General features: G+C 38.9%; 1 protein-coding gene across 2 annotated transcripts in view; it reads right to left on the bottom strand.

Annotated features, from left to right (window-relative positions):
- Nucleotides 1-213: 213 nt before the first annotated feature.
- The window catches only part of LOC149794595 (plasminogen-like), a 91,831-nt gene continuing 72,291 nt past the window's right edge, over nucleotides 214-19,753 (bottom strand). For both annotated transcript variants that reach the window (XM_089968884.1, XM_089968885.1), the window contains exons 16-17: nucleotides 5,370-5,557; nucleotides 214-453 (exon numbers count right to left, since the gene is read on the bottom strand). In XM_089968884.1, coding sequence (XP_089825010.1) covers nucleotides 397-453; nucleotides 5,370-5,557 — 245 coding nt within the window. In that variant the 3' untranslated portion in view covers nucleotides 214-396. The remainder of the gene's footprint in view (nucleotides 454-5,369; nucleotides 5,558-19,753) is intronic.

Raw genomic sequence — 19,753 nt, 5'->3', positions numbered from 1 at the left:
TTGTTTTTGACTGAAATATAAGGATATCTCTGGCACAAAACATTAGAAATGTCAGGCTAAGGTTCCTTTTACAATCTCATCAGAAAGAAACTATAAAGGCGACAAATACCGAATGAATATAAATCGCAAGATGGGACAACAATCATTTTAGACAATCTTCAGAGTTTACAGTCCTAGAATGATAGCTGAAGAATAAAATTTATACAAATGTCATCCAGTTTGATACCATTTATTCAGCTTTTTACGTTTTCGATTCCGTAACAGGATATGTGTTGAACAAGTGACAATTGTGTTATATGTTTTATAGTCAACTTTAAAGTAACGCGAATAAAACGGAAGTTTGCTTTTCAGATTTATCCCACGAAATCAATGTTGGTGTTTCATAAATGATATATTCTATTTCCGACTGTATAAGATATAATTCAGGATTGAACGTTTCCCAATGATCTGCGTCTGGAAAAGAAAAACAAAACTATGACAAATTGTAACATTTTCTTACTTCGGTAATAATATAATAAAGATGGTTCGATACCTTATTCAAGGTCAACCCTAGTATTAATAACATTCACCACAATATGGTATACCTGTTCAGACAAGAAAACGAAAAGAACTCACTTTTCAATGATAATGAAAATCTGTAGAAAACAATGTCCGCTTTGCAAGAACAATTTCCGGTAACACACACACACACACACACACACACACACACACACATATATATATATATGCCTCATTTTCTTTTCAAATAAAGTTTTCACAAGACAAACGCAAAACAGTGGCAAGATAAACTATGAGCTGAAAGCTTCGAAACCAAGCACATTTACATGACTTTTCTCAAAAACGTCTCGCGTAACCGGCTTCGACTCAGATTGTACATCTGGCAAGCTAGTTGGTCTTGACATATACGACAACAGGGCTAGTACCGTTGGTTACAATTTATATGCGTTTTCAATAATCATACAACGGAGGACACATATCTCACTTCTCGCGCGACCTATTTAAGAAATCAACGCTGATATTTGAAAACTACTCTTCGCGTAGAGTAATACATTTGGTATCGATGTTTAGACCAGTCATTCTATTTTGTATCCTACACAAGTTTGACCTATTATAATACCTTTCAGGAATACGTGACCACTGTCCAACGCTACTGCTCGAAAAGGCCTTTGTAGGACCCGCTTAATATGCAAGTGCAACACTCTGAGAGGAATAATGCACCGTATAAGCACAGCACACTGAAACGGCAGTATTTCTTTTAGGTCATTGGACTTTTATACTAAGCGGGTGGAATCATGGCCATGTCGAACTATTATTCGGGTGGAGTACATTGTAGCAGAGAATGGGATGTCTAAGGCATACGTTATGTTCTATAAATGCATTAAACATTTACATGTAGAAATTCTCTACATTTGTTTTACCTTTATGATACCTTGTAACATCCAGCTTTAAGGACATATGAACAGATTGAAAATGTATTAAAATCGGAAACCAGAAACAAGCAGAAGTTTTCTAACACAATGCAAAATGTAAGGTCTGCAGTTTAGTTTTACTATTACGTCATTAAATATAAGAGTAATTCTTGTTATGTGATCAAGTTTCTCGCGTGATGGCTGAGCAGCAATTAGTACACTGAGAGTAAGTATTAGATGTGAGTTTCTACTTTGATCAGAGTGGGTCTGTAGAGTAAACTAAATGGTGTGAAAACTATTGCTTCAGATTTCCAGTAATACTGTTGCACTGCAAGCTCTCAGTAGAATTATAATCAACTTCTACGTGCAGATTTATACGTTCATCGATAAGGTTAGTATGAGGATTATTTATAAACAACGAGAAGCTGGTGAAAGTATATGACACTAGAGAATGATTTGCAGACATCGGAATTAAGATTGAAGCTAATCTTTAAGCAAAACGTAATAAAGTGTCCCAAACTATAAAAAATGGGCATTAACTAATATAATGAAAATGAAAACTTGTATTACGAAGGAGTTTGTATGTAGAACAGCAAACGAAAAAGAAACCTGCACAATATATGTGTTTAAGAGGAAAATATATTCGTCATAGGGAAGTAAAAACAAACAAAATATGGAGTAAATATTATTTTATGCCCATTCGCCGATAACATGGCATTGTCTTAAACGTGCAGTATTTTACCATATTAAACGGTATCATATTACAGAACACGTGCGTCTAAATATTGTATAGTGTTTTATGAACTACTTTGTAAAAAACCTTGTACACTCATGTATTAGAGACGTTATATTGTAGTTTATTAGATTCGTTTGTGGATGAACTAAAGAAGCTATTTCGTATACTTTAATGTAGAGATGACAATCTGAACGATGTGGTCGAGTTTAGTGAGTCAAAATTAAAAATTCAATCAAACAAATGTATGAACGTTATATTCGCAATTCCAATAACACACGTGAGAGACACAGTATAGAAAATACTAATCTGATCATTTAAATAGTTATCTAGGAGAAACGTTAGTAACATTTCCTAAATGAAATGGTTCAGACTATGACCAGTGCTCTCACAAGCAGAAAAGCAGAATTGAGTAGAATCGACAAAAAAGAAAAAAATCTACCCATTCAAGACAAACTGGAAACTTTGTTGCAATGCGCATTCATTCACAGTATGACTCTGAATAACAAGTTTAAGGAGACCAACTAAAGTCGAGAACTCGGTGGTATGCGAGCATTTATACATTTTTGGTGTATTGATGAACCTACTGATGTATATTTGTTTGGTATACAGCATCAATTCGATTACTTTTTATTTCTTACAATTAAGCCTTGTTTAGAAAAACAAAATGTGCATACAAAGAAAAGGTTACTGCATTTGTATGAAAGAATTTGGTTATACTTATACAGCATTACCATCAATCAATCAAACCAATCAATCCTCTCTGCGCCGTCTGGTGCTTGAGGCGACAGCAAGGGATCACCATTTTGGTCTGTCGGCTGCTGTTATGGGGGCGGTCTGCAGGGTGAGGCCTCTGGTCTTGAGTTCTCGCTCCACGGTTCGGCGCCAGGTCTCTTTGGGTCTGCCACGGTTCCTTTTCCCCTGTGGAGTCCATCTCAGTGCCACTCTTGGTAGTGAGTCAGGGGGCATTCTGCAGACGTGGCCGAGCCATATCCATCGACGAATTGCAATGGTCTCAGCGATGGTACTTGCGCCCGCTCTGTGCCGGAGTTCCTCGTTCGAGATCATGTTTGGCCAGAAGATCCTCATGATCCGTCGCAGGCACTTGGTCTGGAAGACTTCGAGCTTGCGTTCCTCTTGAAGATACGGATCTTCGTGTGGGCGCTGCGGTTTGTTGTCCTCCAGATGGGCTTCAGCATTGCGAAGGCCTGGTTGGCCTTGCTGATTCTTGTGGTGACTTCCCTTGTGCAATCTCCATCCTTGGCTACCTTGCTGCCCAGGTACGTATATTCGTCTACTTCTTGCAGAGGCTGGTCGTTGATGGTGATTGTGTCGCCTACTCTAGTGTTCTTCCTCAAGACTTGTGTCTTCCCTATGTTGACTCGAAGACCTATGGTGCTTGCTGTCTGTACCAGCTGTTGTGTCTTCTGCTGGATATCCTGGTGTCTGCTTGCCAACAACCCGATGTCGTCGGCATAATCCAGGTCATCCAGCATTGAGGTCAGCGTCCATTATATTCCTTTCCTCCTGCCCTCTGTGGTGCGGCGCATGATCCAGTCAATGGCTAGTGAGAAGAGGATCGGCGAGAATGCATCCTTGCTTCACTCCGGTTTCCACCTTGAATGGTTCAGTGAGTAGGTTGTTGTGGATGACTCTGCACTCAAAGTTCTCGTACAGCGACCTGATGACGTTGACAAGTTTCTGGGGGATGCCATATTGTCGTAGGATCTTCCACAGAGAGGCTCGGTGCAGTCTATTGAAGGCCTTCTCAGAGTCCACAAAGACCACATAAAGGGATCCATTCCACTCATGAGACTGCTCAAGGATCTGTCTGGTCTGTTTCGCTCCCAACGCCGGTTGTCGTTTGTTCCCTTGTTGTCGTTTCCGTAGCAAGAGTTGTTTTAACGGTGTGGGGTTGCTAGCCCCACTCCCAACCCTCCTCTTTTTTCAACCGGGCTTGGACCGTCGTTGGCGGAAGCATTACCATGGTCATGCATTATTAGTCGGAAAAGCTCGTTCATATTTTCCCATACAAGTACAGTAAACTATAAGTCTTGTTTTTTATCTACGAAAATATTTCTTTCATGTAAATCTCGATCGCTGTAGAAATGCTCCCAAAACATGAATAATCGATGCAAGCTTCACATTTTGTAAGTTTAATCTGAGACCAAGCGTCATGAATTTATTGTTTGCTGTTGTGAGATGCCAGCAAGAATTGTATTTTATAAATGACTACTTGATATTCATTTGAAAGATACAACCTGAAAAACTCCAATGAATACACATGTTGGTTTGTTGCTGTTTTGCTAAGTGTTTCCTGAAGGAATTTTGCACGCAGCAAACATTTTCTTATTGGAACACAATTATGCTTGATGTTCATAGTATATATGCACTAGAAACTTGGTACAGAACACGTTAAAACATTTGACTAATACACATCTCGTACCTCATACCTTCACATGACGGTTATCCAGAATCTCGTTTTCTATATCCAAATCTAATAAACTACGTCAGCTCATCGCATATATTAAGTCAAACCTTATTCGTGTAATTTAAATCGTGGGCGTCATGTACGACAATATTTACACTTAATGCAAACGTTTCATGGCATGTGTATTGGCTATATTACAAACCTGTATAAAATACGGTATTTGATACAAGTTGAGAGTTATCGTATGGATTTACAAGAGCAGAGCATGATAAGTTCAGACATTTGAAGGTGAATACAAATAGAAATGTGTATTGTTGATTGTAACTGCTTTTAGTATATATTTAAGATAGTTTTTGTTGAAAACTATTGTTTTCGTTAGGGTTTATTTACTTACAACCAAATATGTTCTACTGAACTAACGTTTAAAATGTTCGGAATGGTGATTTACATTTCACCTTGACATATGGCAATGACATTGATCACGCATACTTGGTAACTGGTCCTGGTCTGGTTGATGCTAATTGTTTCAAAATAAAATGGTGAATATTCCAAACCTGTGCAAGCAAGACCATAATTTTATCCTTCATTAGAAATTAAGATAAAATACACAGCACTACTCCAAGTTTTAAGATGTGAACAGTTTCATCATATCATCCCCTTTAATGATTGGGCGCTATCTGCTATATCTTCAACATATTTGTCTTTGATTATCCTCAGTGTAATCTATATTTCAACTGATTGTATATATGCATACATATGCATCGTAGTGTACATGCGATAGCGAAGAAACGCTTACCATGCTAGGTTCTGGACACCTTACTGTTCTGTTAACAGGTCCACATTGGTTTGCACAGTAATGAGGACACAGCACCGAGGAGATTATGTTGTCGTAGCATAAGCAATCCTCATCGTGGAGTAGCTTACACATCGATTCCTTGATAGGATCCCCACAACTGTCTGTATTAAGTGGCACTACTTTCATACCTGCAATTTTTTAACGTTTAGGCGTGGTCAAACATCTATCGTTACATTCATACATAATATATATATGGTAGCTAAACACTGAATTCTGGAGGATTCATGTATGAATGTAAAGATAGATGTTATATATATATATATATATATATATATATATATATATATATATATATATATATATATATATATATATATATATATATACGTGTGCTTATTTGAGGTAACTCTCATAATGAAAGTGGGTCAATATGATATTCTTATATTTACAGAAGTCTACTCCAACAATTCATTTATTATGAAAATGATCACAATGTTTCAGAACTAACGTGAAATATGTCACATAAAGTAATGAATAAAATGTTCAGATAGCAGACTTAGGCAAGCACCTTACAAGGCGATATTTCTACAACGATTGTATAATTCATACTCCCAACGTAAATCCTGGCGAAATATTTTATGCAGTCCCCACCTAATCGACCATCGTCCAAAACTTAAAACGGTGAGCATTTCTTCTTTGATTTAAATCCTTTTCCAATAATGTCTTGAAACGTTTGCGTCAGGAACTATTAACTTCAACTCCAACGGTTTTACAACGACTGTGAATTTCAAAACGTTAACGAGTATTGTCTCAAGATTTCACGATAATTAAGATTGTTCCACTCCTTTCCTTCTATCGTAATAGGGATTTGTACGAAATAAGCCTATTAGTAGATTTGGCGATTGGATATATGGATAAAACAAACTGTAAATTGTATATAAATACGAAGGTGGGTGTTATAGATAACAACGTTTAATCGATAAATTTATTTCAAAACAAATATGTTAACTGTTTCTCATCTTTACTTCCGAATGTTTGTTAAACTCTACTGGACTTGTGTGCGATATTTGTTATACATATCATTGTACCACATATATATTGCCACGTTGGTCACTCGTTGAAAATGAAAAACATGAAAGTCAGCATTAACGTTGAATTTCCAGAAACACTTCCATCTCCTGAAATGTATTGATTTTAAAATCACATCATAACACTCGCCGTGCCCATAACGTAACATCACGCTTCTTTCATGTTTTGGCCATTATACCATGCCCATGATGAATACACCAGTTCTTCGAAATGATGTTCAACCATTCCAGTCAGAATTACTTAGATTCAACTGCTCCGAATTTCTCTGCTAATTACACATCCTTCAGAATAATGAAGCAATTGCTGTACTTGTTTTAGTTTTTATAAAGTAACGAACTTATCACCCACGACCTATGTCATATGAATGCATATGTTTTTGTACATTAGTTTCATGTGAGTTTATATGTGTTTGTATGTGGGAAAAGTTTTAATTTAACAAGTATATGTCAAAGTAAACACAACAATGCAATTTGTACGGACTACCAGTCTCCAGATGTAATGGCGGTATATGTAAATGTGGATAACCCTCTACCGTTAATATGATTAAATGTAGGTATTAAACAAATAAAGATAGTCTTTCAATACCATCTGGCTAGTTCTATAATTAGCCGGCACTAGACTATTTGGTTTCCTTTTCGTTTCCATAAAATCACCAAACGTTGACTAAATCCGAAATATTACAGTAGTATTGTTATGATCATTTCTGTCCCAGATGTAATTAGCGTTATTTGATGTTAAAACCCAAAGCGACAAATATTATTGTAATAAAATCCAATCCTATACAAACTCCTGCCTCATACACATTTATGCTAAAGATTCTGGACTGTCTCCTGTATTCCTATCTTTTGATAATAAAGGTGAACGGAGATATTAATAATGCAGTGGTACAAAAATGGGTTCACTGTTTAAGAAACACAACAACGTTTCCTATGAACTGCTAATGGTAAATGATGCAACATTTGTTTAGATTTATTGCGTGTTTAGAAAGTAGCAAATACTAATGGGTTGTTCAACTGGTAGTTTCTTAAACAAGTTTACCTTTGAACAAGTACTCCATATTGCAATCTATATTCTAGTAATATTTAGAACTATTTAGAGCCTATATTATTTGTTTCAGTTGAAGTGAAAGGGGACTGCTGCGTAGAGATGAGCAAAGTTGGAAGAAAACCACGACGTCCAAGGTACTTGATCTTAGAGATTTGTACAAATATAGTTTATAGTCTCTTATTTGTATATGAATTACAGTAATTTTTAATAAAACTGATCTACATGATTAGCGTCTCAGATTAGGGCGATGATTTTACTAAACATTCTCACAGAAAGGGAACGCAGCTAATCATAAATATTTGTCCACTTTCACCTTTCATGACGAACGGAGTCGCACTGATTTTAAATTCTAAGCTATGCATATATTTCATTATCAACATACTTTCCAGGAACTGCTAGAATTGTATTATTTAGTCTGTCCGAACTGAGTATTTATGTGTTAACTTACTATTATTGAACTTTATTACACCATTGAACATAAACGTATGAAACTTGGACTAATGCTAGTCGTAATGTTACCTAATGCCTACACTACAGAAGGTCTGCAATGGTCCTCTGGGCTGGGGATATCCTGGTAGTACTGATTTGATATAAATATCAAACAGTTTCAGAACTGGTTTTCTTGCATGTATTAGCATTTGCATGAGCAGCAGAGTGACTGGGCCCACCAACTGTTTCGTCCAACAGGACCATCTATCAAAAACATTTCTGATAGAAGGTCTTATTTCGCAAAATAAACCCTTCTAGCCAGAAACTATGATGACTAAATCCTCTTTTCTGGCTAACGGGGTTATTTCGACAGCGATAACTCGCTATAAAAAATGTTTCTTCGCGGGGTGACGTTGACGACGACGTTGGTGGCGTAGTCTCTCTGCTGCTAATCATTTTAGGATTTTTAGTTAAAAAATGTATCTAACCCAACTCGGTATTGTGTCCGAGGATCATGTAAATTTATCGTCACAAATCCGTGTGGTTTTCGTTGAGCATGACTAAAGAAATTTTTTAATTTATTGAGGTCCATGTCACCACTGCACCAAGTCTGATGAATATTTCTCAGCGTGTGTGCGTCAACTCCGTTAAACACTGCAAGAACGTTACAATTATCTCTGATCACTTTTGGAATTTGTGTATACCGCTGAGTCACATAAATGACATCAGTCTTTCTGTGTCGACCACGGGAGAATATTCTGGCTGGATTTTTTGTTTATCCAACATCACATCGTCGTACACAACTAGGTTGTTAATTGATCTATAAATGTCGTCGACGGATGGAGCTTCTTCGATGTCAGTTATAAAATCAATAACATCTTCGTGAAAATCACTTTGATTTTCCATTATCGATTTTGCACTTTCAGTAAAATCTTTTAGCACTTGATAACACCGCTGATCGTCCACTGACGGTGCTTTCAAATATAATTTATCCCACTTCATCCACTTCATTATTAAATTAAGTAACAACTGTGTCTTACCCGACCCAGATGGACCTATGATAATCATTCGAACAGAATTTGGTAGCACTGAGTTATGTTTAATTGGCTCTCGTCGCTTTGTCGCGATAAAAGTCAGTGATTTCCATTTAATATATCATAAAATAAATATGGATTTATATTGTGTGAAATGCCGAGCACGTAACCCAACTACGGATACAACAACAATTACAACAAAAAATAATCGACAAGTGCTTACAGGCAAGTGTGAACGATGTGGCACAAAAAAATTTAGATTTTAAAAAAAAGCAAGGTTTTAGCGGAGGTGACATCGCAGTCCAACTTGGAAAACTCCCTGGAACTCCTTGGGCAAAGTATCCGGAGAAAAACACCTTCCCGGATACAACTACTGCGGTCCTGGAACCAGACTTGACATCAGACTTGACAGTGACAACCAGCCCAAACCCGGCGAGCATCCGATAAACGCTATTGATAGCGCGTGCCATGCTCATGATGTAGCTTACCGAAGCAAGGATTTGCAACAGCGCCATCTCGCGGACGTGAAATTAATTCATGCGTTAAATGCCATCCCTGATAAATCTTTCAAAGAAAGGTTAGCATCCTGGTTGATAAAAACTGCAATGAAGGGTAAATTAGCGTTAGGTACTGGTATATAATGGAGTCGATTTATTATTCCCCAAGCGGATACTGGAGAGGTAACGCGGCAATTAGCAAACTCGCTGAAGCAGCAAAAGTTACGGCGGTTACTGCCAAAAATTGGCTATCGAAACAGGCAATATGGCAAATTTATCTACCGCGCCCCAAACAAATTCACTTCGCGCATTTCGATGTTAGTGTGCCAAATGAGGTTCATCAAGCTGATATATTATTTCTGCCACATGATACTATCCGAAGACGCACATACAAGTACGCGTTAACCATAGTTGATGTTGCCAGTAGATACAAAGATGCGGAACCGTTAACGACTAAAACATCATCTGAGGTTGCTTCTGCGTTTGAAAGAATTTATCGGCGAGGACCTGGACCACAAGGTGGTCTACGATGGCCACATCTGCTACAAGCTGATCCTGGCAAAGAATTTCAAGGTGCGGTATCATCGTTGATGAAACAACATAACGTCACCATACGACGAGGACACACTGAAATTCATCGTGATCAGGCAATTGTTGAGCGATTCAATCGAACACTTGCTGAGCGGTTATTTGGATATCAATACGCGAAGGAATTTATTCAAGATACGAGATCGCGCGAATGGGTTGCAAGATTACCAAGCGTGATAGCTGCGCTAAATAATGAAATAACTCGAACAACCAACATGAAACCTTCCATCGCGATCACGACAAAAAATATACCCGTACGACGTGATTCTTCAGCGCAGCCGATACTGGGTAATGTTACTGTAAGATATTTATATGAACCAGGCGAACTTGAAGGTGGTAAACGAAGAGCGACTGACCCAATTTGAAGTGTTACCACACATAGCATATCCACCGTGACAAGATCCACTGGCAGACCAGCAATCTACAGGTTGGATTCAACTGCTCCTCAACGCGGATTCACCCGTGAGCAACTTCAGGTAATTCCCGAGGACACACAATTGCCGCCAAAATCACTGAAGTGACTTAACTAGCGCTGGCACCCCGACGTCGATTACACTCAAGACAGGTCAACATGACATTATCATGTGTATGACCGCGACTGTTATCTTTTCTGTCTATGGTAAATTGTCTTGAATTTTTATTCGAATACTGCCATAGCATTATACAATTACAGCTCGCGCAGTGATTATTCTGTTGTTGTTTCAGCGCAACGACGAAGTCATCGTCAAGATCAAAATCGCGATTATTTTTTTCTGTCACTCTGTTTGTAACCGGCGAGTTTTTTTCTTATTATGTTGCTGTTGTTTTCATTATTAATTTTATCAGCGTTTGATTTAAAATCCGAAGGATTTTCCAAGACAATTTTTCGCAGTTGAGATATTCTTCTGACTCTGGACACCGCCAAGTAGACTAAGTTTGACCATTCGATTCGATCATCAATGATCCAGACAGTTGTATCAGAGATAGTCAGTCCTTGAGAACAATGAATTGTCATTGCGTATCCTAGCGTCCACGGGGATTTATTCATCGCTAGTGCATCCTCAACAGCATCGATGTCAACTAACACAATATCATTCAGCACTAAATTCTGTTTCTCTGTCCCTGACGCAGTCAGGCGTCCTGGAATATCAACATCTATATTTTATAACCGCGTATCAGTTGGTCTATAACATAACGGCGTTGGCAGCATTGGAAACTTTATTTTTTGTAACCGAAATAGCTGTTGTTGAAGTGTGTCTCCGACTATCTTTCTACTTGCCACTATCAAATCGTTTGGTTTCCATATGCGTAAAAAGTCGCTCATCGAAGTTTCAGGAATCATCTCGCGCATGATTTCACATTGAATTTTATTCGGTTGTAGCCTGATTAGTGTTTTAAATTCTTTCAGCGTTGCATCAAGTGCTCGGTAATCATCAGACACTTCTTCGTGATAATCAACAAAATTCCCCAGCCAATCATGCGGAGATGCGCCGACAAACGGAGGTGCTAGACCGTGATCGCCGCACATAATCACTGCGGTATTTTTCGTTAACAGCCAATCAAGAAATGTTTTTAACGTTTCCAGCGGTACCGTACATATCTCATCCCAAATTATTATATCATTGATATATTTTGTTTCCATTCGATCTGGCGTCCACGTACCGCCGCTGTATTTGAAAAAGCTGTGATAAGTACAAGAATTGACTCCTCGCTGTTTCATCTCTCTGGCAAGTCTGTGTGTAGGTGTTAGCACAATCATATCTGAATATCGAAATAATTCAATCGCTCGAGTTGTTTTACCAGACCCCCCGGCCCGTTCAAATAAACAGTTTTATGTCTGGTGATTGGATCATCCACAGACGGTGCGGAAGATATTTCTGGCATTGTTGATTTATAATAATTATCCTCTGTTGCAACATCAGCGGATTCACAATACTCGTGCAACATCTCGGCTTTTATTCTCCACGAACCCCATTCATCTCCGCCGCAGAATTTCATTATACCGGTCAGTGATTCTGAATATTTCTTGTTGATGTAAAATGAATCCGTGGCAACTCTGACTGCGTTACCAGGAAATCGATTTACCATCGATAACAAATTTATAGAAACATAAGCCAGCATTGAAGATCTCAAATACGTGTATTGAGGCGATTCTCCGTCGATATAACTTACAATTGTGCCCAACTTTTTCCCGTCGGACAAGAACACATCCTCCCTGTTACAAAATATGTCTCTGGCAACCGCGTCGGCGATTATAAAATCCAATTCAGCTTCATCGATAATCAACCGCGAGTGATGCATTTTATGATCAAATGCTGCACCCTGAGTAAATTTACCGATTATTCTTCGTCCAAGATCTTTCGCTGTGATTTCACTGTTTTTGAGCCTAATCTTGAGAATTTCAGGAGCTCCTTCGCGGATAGCATCAATAGGAGTTTCTGGACGTGCTTGTGTCCATTCTTCGATAACTTCATCGAGAGTTACACGTTCTGGTGTTGGCAACCAAACTGAGGTCTGCGGTCGATAACATATGATTGCTTCGCTGACAGTCAACGATACCAGTATGCCGCTGTCAAACATGTATCGCAATAACACTATTGGTACCCAGCGCTTTTCGACGAAGTGTCTGCCAAACCAAACATAACAGCACGGATGAAGTCCTGCAGCAAATTCAAACGAAGTCACACGAGCAAATCCTGTCAGGTCAGCGTCGGGTAAAACGCCGTTTACGGCGACTCGTGTCATCGAGTTCGTGGGGTGTCCAAACCGCGCAAAGTATTCGCGGCACTCGCCGTTCCCGAGAAAGCTTCCTGGGTAGCAGGCAATCATATCCACGGAAATCATATCCCGGTAGTCATACCGGGTATTCCACAACCCGCCATGACCATACTCGACACAACTTAATTGTATATCCGAAAGAAACTGACTTCGGGTTGGTCTCCACGAATTTCTTTCTCTGGCGGCGTGAGCGGCAACACTTGGAACTGTAAAACAGTTAACCAATAACTGCTCATCGCTAGCATCTCTCATATACGTTTTTGCGAGTTTTTTCATTTGTTGCTGCAACGATTCTGTTCTGTATAATTCTCCGTTGGGTCTCACAAATTGATCACACTCGGAATCTTCGGAGCTCCTAAATAACCACACCGACACAGGGTCGGTTTTACTCAGCGCGTAAATAACCTCGTATATGTTTCCACGATAAAACTTGACAACACGGTCTCGTGGAAATATTGTAACCGCATCAGTCCACGCGTGCGAATTATGATCAATAGTTTCAATCGGTGTTCCTGACTTTTTATAATGCTTCGAACTGTATAATATTTCCCCGGTTAGTGTTTTTACTGTTATTGAGTATTTTAATTTACTTGATAGCGCAGCAACATCATTTATTGTTGCCCCGGTATCTTTAACCGATTCACCCCATGATGTTATTTTTTTACGTCGCAGGTCGGTTAAACCGTTTCCTCGTTTTGTGTTTTTAAAATGTTCCATTACTCGCTCGGCTACACAATTTAACACCAACGACGTAGTCGTCGACGCAGTCATTCGCATCGGAGCGATTTTATCAATTTTTGGTTTTTTTACATGATATATTCCATAAATGACTGAGGTTACAGGATACGCTCGAGCGTAATATGGTATATCAATCCCGGTCAGCATTCCTGGTTTACAGCCACTACTTAACAGAGCGGTCTTTCCGTTAGCATGAACAGGGTCGAGTTTGTCACGGATAATCCACGTATCGTCTTCAACGTTGACAATAAATTTTATTCTGAAAAAATATTTCTTTTCACGTTGATGAAAATCAATATAATCAACAATTGATTTTGCTCGGGCATCAGTCATTGTAGCATCGATGATGTCGTCATCGATGACATCGTCGTCGTCGCTGATAATTTTAAATGTCGACCATACATGAGATGCGCCGTCGTCGCGGAATTCTTTCTTACCCTCGTTGATAATATCGAACAGATCAGTTAGATGCCGTCGTCGTGGATCCGGGTTTACCCTGTCAAGATCGAATCTCCCGCCGCCAACTGCGGATAACCTCGAAAACTCCTCCATGTTATATTTAAGACAAATATTTAAATAACAAAATATTATATATACAATGAACAATTGCAGATGGTTAAAAGTTGGATCTGTAACAGTCTGTGGTAAGCCCTGTAGGAAGGAATTCTGCGGTGAACATATACAGATCATCAAACGAGGAAGCACAGGACCTATTCGTTGCCTGCGATGTCTCATTGGTGTCAGGGGTAAAACACAATTATGTGCGGGGTGCTGGGGGAAACGATGCCGGGAACTCAAGCGATATTACAATAAAAAAATAACGGAGACGCGCTAAAATCCGAGAGTGATTATATAACTAGGTTTTCAGACAAATTATAAATTAGACAAATACATGAAGTATATATGAATCAAGAATTTGTCTCACATCCAACCATTAAAAATTACGAAGCATCTCGCGAGGGAATAGTGAGACACTGTACAGTGAAAAAACCAGTTGGTGTTGTTAATAATGCTGGTTATTTAATACTTATTGTTGGAAAAAAAAACTCTTCTTATTCACAGGGTTGTGTACGAGTCTTTCCACGGAGAGATCAAAAAAGGTCTTGTAATTGATCACATTGATGGTAATAAACTTAATAATAATTTATCCAATTTGAGGATTGTGACGCAGAGAGAAAGTTGTAGGGCTGGGAATACTGGGGGGAAGAGAGAGTCTAGGGCAGTTATGTCTATAAATTTAAATACACAAGAAGAAATAACATTTCGCTCAATGACCTCAGCTGGCAAGTATTTCGGTATTTGTTCACCCTCAGTACGAAAAGTCGCAGAAAAAATAACCAAATCCGCGTTGGCAAAAAAGTATAATAATCAGAAAATTATATTTCGTTATCACGATGATTTTCCTAACGGAGATAACTCCGTTAGGCATATCTCATGCAATTAGTCCCCTCCCCTTGTGCAATAGGTAAATTTATCGAGCGCAGTATTACAGGTACGAGCAGACGATTTTCTGCACAAGGAAGTAAATAACTTCCCTTTATTTCCCCTTGACAAGTCAAGGTGACAGCGCAAGAATGATTTTATCTTCCGGATTTTATCAACGTAAACGCGTATTTATCTTTTTTTTCACAGACAATATCGCTATTTTATTACACTTGTTCGGGTTTATGGCTCATCTGTGGTTTCCACATGATCATATTTAAGAAAATACGTTTTAAACAAATCACGCTGAGCTATTTCTGAACTTTCAAGTATCAGTCGGTTTATATACAATATCGTCCTAATACTATATTGGTGTTTCGAAACCCAACGAAGTTGCACAACCTTCTCCGCTATCGCCCCGTTTCGGGGTAACCTTTTACCCCAAATCGGGATTGATTTTCGGGGGTGGGTGTGCAACTTGTTGGATGTAGAATTATGTTTGTACCGTCCTAGGATAAGTTATGTGTTTGTGCCGTCTTAGGATAAGTTAGAATTAAGTTATATGTTTGTACCGTCTTAAGATAAGTTATATATACAATTGTAAAATACAACTGCTGTAAATAGCTTCTATACTGCTGTAAATACAACTGCTGATGTAAATAGCTTCTACTGTAAATACTATATGTTTGTGCCGTCCCTAGGATAAGTTAGAATTAAGTACTAGGATAAGTTATATGTTATGTGTTATCCACATATGAGCCTTGCTAGCATATCAAATGGTAAGCTAGGAGGTTCACAAATGGGGAATGTCTCGTCGTTTCGCAAACACACCCTCTGAGCTTTCTAGACTGTTATTTGGCAGTTTAGGAGCTCAATCGGGGGTAGTGTTTCCTCCCCCTCCTGAGTTTGGTAGGATGTCATAAGACACCCTAGAGACTCAAAGGAGATGTGATGTTTTTTTATTTTAAATATTTAAAGATATAAAAATATATATAAATATGAATCAAGAAAATATCAATAATGTGATGCTATTAAAAAATTAGAAAAACAAGGATTTAATATATTACTAAATGTTGAAACTATTCTGTCAGATTTTGAATCATTATACGAAGCTAAGTGCGCAGGGCGTTATATTCTTCCTGCTCAATATCGATTCATAAAGATGATCCAAAATAATTTGTATAAATCGCTAGCCAGCGTAGCGGAGACACAAATAAATGAATTTGTTCCACTGTCTCGTGCAATCGAAAAGATCAGGCTGGCACTGGCAGCCGAGTATGAAACTAAAAAGATAATTAACAATCGGGTCCGGAAATTAAAGCATTGTATGTCTGCTGAAAATCCAGAGAATTTTGAAGTCAATGATAGCTTTGTCACCGATGACGAAGTCATCTATGACGAAGTCATTCACGAAGTCAACGGGAAGTAAATACCTCACCTTGACTTCGTCCGATACCTTGATAAAATCAAGGAAGTGAAATCGGGTACCTAGAAGTGAAATCCTTGACGAAGTCAAGGAAGTAAAAAAAAAGTAATATTTTTTTTTTTACTGTGTAAATTATGCAACTGTCCGATTTCGTTGGTTTTCATAGCAAAATACCCCACAAAATTCGTGACTTTGGTCTGTTTTGTTAAATTTCACCGGCAAATACCGTTATGAATCTGTGACTTTGGTCTGTTTTGTTGATTTTTACTAGCAAATACCGTTATGAATCTGTGACTTTTGTCTGTTTTGTTAAATTTTACCAGCAAATACCCCCATTAATCCGTGACTTTGGTCAGTGGTAAAAAAAATATATATAAAGTAAAATATTTTTGAAATTCTTCGAATTTCAGAATGGAAATGTCTTTGATATTTTTAAAAATCCTAAAGGATTTTCACTGCAGGATCTTACTGAGATGATCCCGTGAAATGCACAAGTGAGCAACACTGAGGATTTGGTCTGCATCACAAGTAATCATCGTGATATTGTTTACGCGGAGTTGCTTCAGCTGAAAATCTGTCAGTAAAAAGTCATCATTGCCGTGTTTATCGATGATTATTTTAACAACGCCCGGGGAATGATTTCCGGTAAATATTTTTCGGATGAATTCTTCAAGCGCGCTTTTGTCAACGATGGAACATTTCACGTGTTGATACATACTATTATTTTCGCGTTCATTTAATATAATTTATTATGACAGTGCTGTCGCTGATGGTGATGTCGTTGGAAACGCCAACCGGGCTATCATCGGAATCACTGGAAACACTTTGTGTTTCAGATTCACAATCACGCTGTGTTTCACTGTCACTGTCAGCGAAATCACTGTCAGTGGAAATGTCGGACACATTTTCATCTTCATCACTGACAACAAAATCACTGTCAGAGAGATCTTCATCGGAATCATACTGTTGGTAATTCGAAGATTTTTTGGACATTATTATGATAGCGATAGCGCTAATTGAAAGTCTTAAGATGAAAGTCCCTGAAAAAATCTTCGATTTTTTACGATGAAAGTCCTTAGGACGGAAATCGTTTCACGATGAAAGTCCTTAGGACGAAAATCCTTTAGGATTTCACCAGCAAATTAATACTAACCGTCTCCCCACGCAGGTCCAACAGTCTATGTTGTTGGTCAGTGACTCTAAAATTCATCCTTGTCAGCGTCGGATTATGACACCGCAACGATACCGGATTGATTGGCTCTTGCACAATCAAAAATCCAGGTGGCTCTCTAGGAGTAAATGAATACAGTATAAACCCTTGCTGGGCTTGATTCGATGTTGTCGTGTCAATGTTGTAACTGCCATCGATGACATCACATACAAGATTGACCGCGACGACATCAGGGATTGCTACGATGCCCGGAGAAATATGCCGGCCATCACCGCTGGTGGAATTATTGTGTGCTAAGATAACGGGTTCTGGTAGTATTCGTTTGTGTTGTGCAAGTATGTCATCGAAGTATTCATCGACGATATCAGTGACGAATTTTCGCAAGATGACCGGGGAAACGTATCCTGGTAATTTAAAATTCGGCAGTTCAGCTTCGGTCAGCGAGTACTTATCCAAAAATTGTTGTTTAATGATGGAGCTACTGTTAGTTACTACCTGAATCATTCGTTGGTTAATATATTCCATATCTGCGGCAATCTGATTTAATATTTCGATTTGCTTAATAATTTCTCCACGTGAACCTGTTACATCAGAAAGATGTTCTTGGAAGCGTTGCCGTAGATGCGCTAGTTGCGCGCGGTGCTCCACATTAATAGTTTTAAAAAAAATCAGTAATTTCGCTCAGATAAACACGAAAATCCTAATTCTCCCACTCCCGTTGAATATGTTGCACGAGTAAAGGTCAACACAATATCGCCGCCATCGCTAAGAGGCGGGATCCACCTATCCACCGTTGCACCTTTTATATCATCCAGACGCGGCCTATAACCGGGTGTAATTCCGTGATATGACTTCGTGTCAGTGATATAATCGGATTTTTCGGGTGCAGGGGGTGGTATCGGTGGTGCCGGTGGTGGATTTCGAGGCCATCCTAATACTGTTCTGATTCAACTGTTATAGATATCAACGGCGTAACCCGGTGTTGAGATTTCGATGATCGTGGACAGCGTTGGCTCGTGTGCAGTGATTGATATTTTTGTTTCTTTTCCGGTGATACGTTTTATTTGACGCTGTATTTCTTTGTTGATTTCCTCTATCTGATAACTCCCAGTGGGAAGTGTAATAGTATTCCAATCTGGTGTGCCATCAGCGCTATTCTGATATGAAAAAACAAATGAGTTATTTGTCAACTGTCCGTGAAATGATGTCGACCTGATATTGGGCCAACTGTGATGTACTCGTAATTGTGCCAGCGCTATTTCGGTAACTGGAATCGCAGTTGGAAAATTAATGCTGAACTCTGGTTGCGTCGACGATATTGATATCATTGTGGCCCTTACCGGAGTTGTATTTGCGGCTATCTCTTGAAGTATCTCCGTCATTATTTATCTTCATCGTTTTCAAATTAAGATTCTTCGCACGTTCGTAATCGTTGTATATGCCAGACATCAACGTGAATTCGGAATCTGATATGTTGTTGTCGTCTACGCTGGATGATATCAACGAGGATAATTTCGAGTATGCGTTGCTGGCCGCGCTGTTTAGCCGCTCATACGCGTGTAGTGTTGTTATCGCGCACGAGGATTTTTTTTTTTTTTGCGATGATGTTGGTAACTCCTGCGATCGTCGTTGATGCTGAAATTGTGATTGTGATCGCGATTTCAGCAGTTACTGGTGTCAGCGCTGACAATAGCACACCCGTGGATGCAACCACCGCGGATACCGAATACACTATTGTGTCTAGCGCGGTTACGCGCCGTTTGTATTTTTTTATTTTTGTTACGCATCTGTCAATGGTGTTTTTCAACGTTGATTGCCATTCGCGTACCTGATCATACCGGTATTGCTGGGCGCTTGATGACGTTGTCATCGGTGACAGTGTTGTCGTTGATGCTGATTTCATTTTTATTATTATTTACGTAACCAATTGAGGTGTTTCTGCGACGAATTCCAAACACCACCAGTAAGATGTTGCGGTTAATTTCTTGTCTGTGGCTTCAAGTATAAATATTTCTTCGGTTCCGCTGTTTAGTATTACAGTTACAACCCCGGAATACTTATCGGTGGAATGTCTCCAGGGATATGTTGTGAAGATTTCAAATTTAGCGGCGGAAAACACAGACAACACGCCAGTGGCTGTTGCTGTGTATTTGATAGTGCTATTTTGTCGGGACCATGTTGCGAAT

Source organism: Sinohyriopsis cumingii, chromosome 8 (assembly GCF_028554795.1).
Source record: "Sinohyriopsis cumingii isolate HCF-2022 chromosome 8, ASM2855479v2, whole genome shotgun sequence".
Classification (NCBI taxonomy): Eukaryota; Metazoa; Mollusca; class Bivalvia; order Unionida; family Unionidae; genus Sinohyriopsis; species Sinohyriopsis cumingii.
This window is presented reverse-complemented; position numbering and strand designations above follow the sequence as displayed.